This window comes from Lepisma saccharinum, chromosome 2 (genome assembly GCF_977018435.1).
Source record: "Lepisma saccharinum chromosome 2, izLepSacc3.1, whole genome shotgun sequence".
NCBI lineage: Eukaryota > Metazoa > Arthropoda > Insecta > Zygentoma > Lepismatidae > Lepisma > Lepisma saccharinum.
Window position 1 is genome coordinate 56,015,242 of NC_139230.1, and position 7,509 is coordinate 56,022,750.

Consider the following 7,509-nt stretch of genomic DNA (forward strand, 5'->3'; position numbering starts at 1 on the left):
TTCCTTGTTCCTTCACTTGTATGTCATTGCTTAATGAAAACCAGGTAATGATGATAACATTTCAGTTTTTACATTTTTTTTCTGAGAGGAATCATTAAAGAATTTAAGTATAAATTATATTGTGTGGATACAGTGTTCAAATTGAAGGTGGAAGATAAAGAACTTAATGTTCTGTATATTTATAATTTGTTTCCTGATGAGGAAACCCAATTTAATTCCCTTTGAGGATGTGTGCACTACTATAGTTAAGCATATTTTAGCATAGTTAAGAGTTGGAAATGTTACAGTTGTATTATAGTTATCGTTGCAAGAAGAATGTATATCTTGGAATTGTATGTTTTAAAAAAATACTTTGCGGTGGAGGCACATACAGGTTCGGATCCAACTTTAAACTGTAGGTCCAGTCCCGATTAGCCTTACTGTGCATAAAGTGGACTTAAAACACCAACTCAAACAAACAAACAAAAATACTCTGTAGGTTTTAATAAATATACTTTGTTGTTATTGATCTTTTAATGACACAATTGGAATTGACTTCCAATTGCATCATTATAAGAACGAAAGAATTAACTTATTTTTGGTACATCACAGAACTTAAAATGTATTCAAAATGTGGACAATTCACAGACAGGTAAAACAGCATAAGTGAAAAATCAGGCAATGCCAGTGCTGTCTTGGTAGTTAATAGCATGTTATGCCAGAGACATAGTTCAAGTCCTGTTTGAGTTTGCAAAATTCTTAAGCCCCTTCCCCTATAGGCTATACTTTGTTCAATTTGAACCCTAGATGGATATAATTTGACAATTGATTTATATTTATATTTTTGAGCAGAAATTATTCCTTTATTTTAAATAGTACTGTTAAAATTTAGTGACAATATTAAACAAACATATCATTTGTTTTACAGCACATCTGAAGCTTCTTTAGTACTGAGAAACACAGCGAAACACCTGAAAATACTACTTTCATCCATGACTCACATTCATAAGAAGGTGAAAGGTAATCCAATATCTGAAGATCTGAAAAAGGAAAAGGAAGACTCTAACTCACTTGCACTCACTGCAGTAACACAAAGTGCATTGAATCAATCAGAGAGTTTATACAATGAGATAAAGTATCTTCACATGTACCTTAAAAAGGTATTTATATTCTGTCTTCAAATTCAATACATTTCATTCTTTGCAACTTTCATGACAATTTATCTAATGTGAATGTAAGAGTAAACAACGACTATAACATAAATCTAAAGCCCAAAATGTGTTCAAATGAACATTTTTAATGATCACATGAAGTTAAGATAGCACAGATTTTTCTGTTTAGTAGCTTGTTTCTACATACATGAAAAACAAACCAAGGAGAAGAAGAAATAATTATTAAAAAAATTAAGGCAGCTCTTCATTCCACATGGTGCAGTGAAACCTGAATTTTAAACTGAAGCCTTGCATTCTCACCCATCCATTTTAGTACTACATCTACACCTAAGTAACCCAGGGAATCAACTATGTATCTCTCCAAAGCCTTAAAATATCATCAACTTTAATACAGCTCATATTAGTTATACTTTGTAAATTATTATCAGGCTCATGAATCCTCCACCAAGTTTAGGAACCAATCCAGCAACTAGCAAATGACCAAAAACGAGGAAAGAAAGAAACAAGGAAAAATGTATTGGAATTCTCAGGACACCTGCGGCACTTAAATCATATTGTAGAAAAGGTTTCCATCACGTAGCCCACTCACAATGCAATAAAATACAGAGCGATCCATTGAAGTGTACACTGCCATATCAGCGTTCGCACTATCGGCAAGTGAGGCACTCATGGCTGTATGTCTGCACTGTAGACTGTCTGTGAACCAAGCATGCAAGTTTCCATAACTAATTTAAAGAGTGATTTATTTACTTACCAATTTATGAAAAAAATATGCTGAAACTGGTCACCTTCCTTGACCACACACTTTGACACCTCTTGATGAAGTTACTCATAACTTTCTGCAGTTCCCACTGATTAATATTGGAAAAATCTTGGCAGATGTTATGTTTCAGTTCTTCCAGGGTGTGTGGATTTGACTTGTATGTGGCATTAAACACTCCTGTCTCCTGAAATTTAGTATGCACAGAGTGGGTTGTTTGACGACATGGAAATTTTACACCCGAGAATCTTGTTTCAAATCACCTTTGAACTTCACGTGCCGATTGAGTTAATACATATGAATCATAAATAAATACGTGCTGTGCAGTAGAAAATGCTTGCTGAGCCATAACACACTTTGCGGTTGAATACACTAGAAAAAACACAATATGTAACAAGCATCCTATAACTTCAAAGTCGCCAGACTAATAAACAGGTTACACAATAAAAAAACAAGGACCCTCATCACTTCACAGTTTCCTGTCTACTTTCAGGACCTCCATAAAAAACAGTTTCCACCCCCTCTCCCCACCAGCTACCATTAGTGGGTGTCTTAATAAAGATGTATTAAAAATGTGTGCATATCAAAGGCGCCTAGTTTGAACACCTGCTTTTATAAATCTGGTAAGTAAATCACTTTTTAAAATAATTATGGAAACTGTTGTGCGCTTGCTTCGTCGACACTCTACAATGTTGACAAATGGCTTGCTTACCATAGCACGAAAACACCAATGTGGTGGTCTACATTTCAATGGATCGCTATGTATTTGTATTTTTGTTATTTAACATAAATTTTCTGCCACTTTTGGCTAATTACAATGATGAGAATGAGTGATGATTAGATTAAGTTGATGAAATGACACTCACAAAGAACACTCATGCCTAGGATGGGAACATCAGAAGTGAGATCAAAAGTCGACCACTCAATGTGTCCGGCTACCTAGCCAGCAATTGAGTATAAAAGAAACATGTGTTATAATGCATTGGTTACATGAAATCAACATCAATAATCTTCAGCAATGGTAACAATAGGTGGGAATCATTAAGTAGTTCTGATTAAAAATGATGGTAGTTTTTCTTTATCATTCCAAATTTATTTCAATATCAATATAAAGTGTTCACTGCCACAATATTAAAATTTGCACAAAAGTATCTATTAAGGCAAACACAACATAACACATCTACACTCTTTGCACTCTTCAGGACCAGATATTCCTGTTCCTAGAACATCAACCATTTTACAAAAGAGTGACTTGATGCTGCACAAGATAATGATACAATAAATATAAACAGAAGAAGGTACAAATTTTTCAGTCTGAATTAAATAATTTGGTATGCAGTTTGGGTCTAATGAACAATAATAATAAACTACTTGAGTTAAAAATGAAAGAAAAAAGTTTGTGATCCTTTGAATAAAGTGTCATGTGTGGAAACAATGAGGAAACATTGCTCATTTTATTCAACAATACAATCTAATTATCCAGAAAAATTGCAGTTTATTTATTAATTCATCAGAAAACGTGTACATCAAGAATGACCATGCTTCAGTGTAAGTTGCTCATTTACCCTGCCCTAAAATAATTATGTATATTTAGAAATTATGATAGAGACTAGTAAATGCAACAAATACTAATTAATTATACATTGGACTTGAAAGTGGGTGGAATTTTGTTTGGGAAATAATGAGGCTACTACACTAATTTTCCATGTTTCTTGTGGAAGTGGAATATCAGATTCAGAGAGATCCAATGAAAAAGCTGCATGGTTTGGAGTGTAACATTTTATTTAAGGTTACTTTGTACAAATACTCATTTGGATTCCTTTCAAGAAAATCTAGGAGAACTTAGTAAAGGAAAAGAATGATATTTTTCATCATAATAATAATAACCCAAGGTGCAACAGCAATAGCCCATGAGGGCCAGGGCCTACCTACCGACTGCCACCCTCACTCCCACTTGCCGAGGTGGGAGATCGTCCAACCAGTTATGAGGTGATGTGTGGACAGCACGATGAACCCCCAGTCGTTGTTGTAGGTTTCCATGACTGGGTTATACTACTCATTCGTAGCTCTCCAATTTCCTCACGATGGTGGTCCCATACATGGGTTGAAATCTCAGGAGAAAAGTTGTTATGCTTCCCGCAAGAAGACTTGAACCTGCACGCATCCCATAGCAGGAGTCCAAAGCATGATGACTTCGACTGCATGGCCAGGATGTGGGACTCATCAGGATAGAAAACAAATAATAAGAAGGGACCAAGATTGAAAGGATGATTCAATGATGGCTGGTTACTGTTAGTGTTCAGCAAGAAAAAATCCCTCACAAATCAACAAACCATTTATTTTCAATGGAAAAGAAGGAAGTCTAGCTGTTAATATGGGATCCTTCAGGAAAAATTCAAATATTTTAATTTTTTTTTACAATTTCTAATAGTAATAGTATACATTTTTAGTTGCGTGACTGAAATTTAGTGAAAGTATTGCAATCATATCATAATTTCTTTCCCATAATTAATGTTATCAGATACAATCAACAATTTCAAGAATAAAACAAATGACAAAGCATTTGCAAAATTTTCATACATGCTGTAGAAATGCAAAAATGACCAGGATTCAAGAGTTCCACATGCATTTACTCATTAATACATTAATACAATTTTGCAGGCTTGTGTAATGCACAAATTCACCTCACTTGAGTTCTGATTTACAACACACAAAATTGACAATGTGCAGAAGCAGACAACATAAGAAGTCATTATCAAGTAGAGAGGAGTCAGTTCATATCAAGGTCACACAACAAATGATGCCTTTATGGCAAATATTTTTATGCATGTATGCAAGAAGCACCATTAAATTATCAAGCATAACAGTGAAATAAGTACATTTTAAATGTTTTCGGAAAGTTACCGTTTACTGTCATATGCACTGTCACCTCATAACAGTGTAATCTCTATTTATCTTACAACTCGTTATAGTAAACATATAATGAATTACAGATAAGTTAATATGAAAGTTATGTCTGAATGATCGAAAGATTAAATAGAATAAAATAGAAATATAGAAATAGAATAACACTTGAAAAATAAATATATGTTATGATATTTCACTGAAAAGAAATATTAATTTTCAAAATGATAACTAGTTATTATGATCAATCACCATTCACACAAAGAAACCATAAAATAAGGAGCTACCTTAAAGACCAAGCAACAATATCTATCTAAGAGTAACAACAATATGAGAGTGATGTTAGCTCTTGTAAGCTTGGAATCCTTTCCACAACTCACCCGGTCGATAGCCCAAGAGAATCTTTTCATCATTCATCGCCAGGAAAGCTTCAAGACTAACTTGAAGCATCCTTACACTACAATAATTAAAGCAAGGGAAGCTAAGTGCAACTTATTCAATATTGAAATATCGAATTAAAATATGCTGAGAAGCAATGCTCTTTTGGAATTGTAACAACCAATGCAACATATATGGATAAATGAAAAGATTGGAAGAAGTATAAAGAATGAAACATTATAATAAGCAAAGAAAATATGTAATGATGATAAAGAGAATTTAGACTATTTGATGTCAACACAGAATATATATATATATATATATATATATAAATATATATATATATATGATATTGTTTTGAGTAAAACAAAATAAAATAGAAAGAAAAGAGAAGAGGAAGTATATAATTATTTCTGAGATCAACAGAAAGCATAATATAGTGATTACAATACAGTACATAATGTGAATGATATAAATAAAGGATTTAATATCAATATCAAAAGAAAGAGGCAAAAAAAAGGAAAGAAAATGAAAGACAATAAAATGTCTGAATGATTAGATCATGGAAGTGGATTTAAATGGATATATATATACATACAGTTTACTATAGAATGAAAGAGCTGAATGAGAAGGGAGAGCAGTGGTTTCATTTAAATAACTACAAATTGCTAAGTGACCCTGAATGGGAAAGAAGCAAAAAACTACAACTACTCTTGAAGTAGAAAGAATGAATTGATTTGAAAATGCAAAAACACATGTGAAGTGAAAATATATCCAAATATATATTATTGAAATAAATTTTTGAAGTCTAAAACTTAATGACACACAATCATGAGGTCCCTAGCAGTAAACCAAATGGGGAAAGCACAAAGAAAATACAAATGGCAGGTTAGCATATCAATAACATGAAACTAACACTGTATTTTTTAAGGTTTTAAGGCATGCATATGAAACTGATGAGAAGACAGATGTAACAAGAGTAAGCAAGAAAGTTTTAGATTGTATTCCAATTAAAGAAGGTATAACTAGAAAGATTCACTGATGTGTTTAGCTATAAATAACTTGTAATCCAGTGTAAAATTTAGTCATTTCATTATTATTTTTATTGATATAAATGTATTATTGATGTGTCCTGGTTTTGTAAAATACATTTCTAAATAAGTAGTTCTTTAGCATATTCAAAACCTATTGCAATCTCCTGGTTACTTACATTAATTGAGTAGTTCAATGAGCCATTGATGTTGAAGGAGCGTTTGCATCTTTTTTATCAGACCAGTAGAATATCAGTTATCATTATCAGTAAATTTCATATCAGTACTTTATTGGTAATGGCAAAAAATTTAAATCAACCCATCCCTAATGTATATGTAGATAGATTGTAGGAGTGATACAGTTCAGTCAACTGGCTTTATTTTATATAATTTTTATTGAATATACCTCTATAATGTATCTATTTATCATTCTGTTTTATTCTAGTTGGAAGGTAGTGATCAGATTCTATCTGCTGACATAATAGTTGAGAAAAATGAACCAGTTTCTAGAAGGTCAGGCAGAATTGTGACATTACTTGTCGCTGCAGGATTTATATTTGTAGCTTTGTGGAAAACAAAAGTGATTCAAGGAACACCACAATTCAAATTTTTGTAGCTCCTGCTATTTAATGAGGTAAGTTGCTGTTTAGATAAGAAAGAATGTGCCTACAATACAACAAAGTTGCGCAATGTGCTATTGATTATTCACTGCTAAAATTATGTAGTTATCTTAAATAAGTAACAGTGTGTTATTACACACATGGATATAGTTTAATTTTTCTATCTGAGGATACAACAGTGTTTTACAAAAAGAATACGTGGCGTGTCTAAAAAGTATCCGACTTTATGCTGGGAAAAGAAAGTCACTTGCCTGGAATGGTTTACGTCCTAATTCCTTTCAAAGTACCTCCCTTGGAATTTCACATGCTTAGCCCAATGAGCCTTCATTGCTGGAAGCACTCCTGGAATGTCTCTCAACTCTGCCATTGCGTTAATGTCCTCTCGGCTGTCAAAACAGGAGCCTGTCAGTGAAGATTTTAGCTTCGGGACCAACCAGAAGTCACATGGAGCAATGTCCATCATCATCATCTCCAGTCATCATGGTGTTGAGAAACTCTGCATCCCTGTTGACAGTCTCCAGCATGTCTTGTGCTACTTCATGTCTATGTTCTCGCTGTTTCTGCGAAAGCAGCTTGGGCACAAGTTTTGCTGCTACCTTGTGTAAGCCTAAATCCTACAGTAAAATTAATGCACAGAATATTTGCTAATACGTACCTGTGTCATC

The 7,509-nt window shown here is 33.3% G+C and overlaps 1 protein-coding gene across 1 annotated transcript in view; it reads left to right on the plus strand.

The window, feature by feature from the left end:
• The window catches only part of LOC145982154 (uncharacterized), a 31,759-nt gene extending 24,906 nt beyond the window's left edge, over positions 1-6,853 (plus strand). Inside the window, exons 7-8 of the mRNA XM_083115724.1 lie at positions 908-1,139; positions 6,670-6,853. Of these exons, the coding sequence (XP_082971850.1) occupies positions 908-1,139; positions 6,670-6,840 (403 nt within the window). The 3' untranslated portion in view covers positions 6,841-6,853. The remainder of the gene's footprint in view (positions 1-907; positions 1,140-6,669) is intronic.
• The last annotated feature ends 656 nt before the right edge of the window (positions 6,854-7,509 follow it).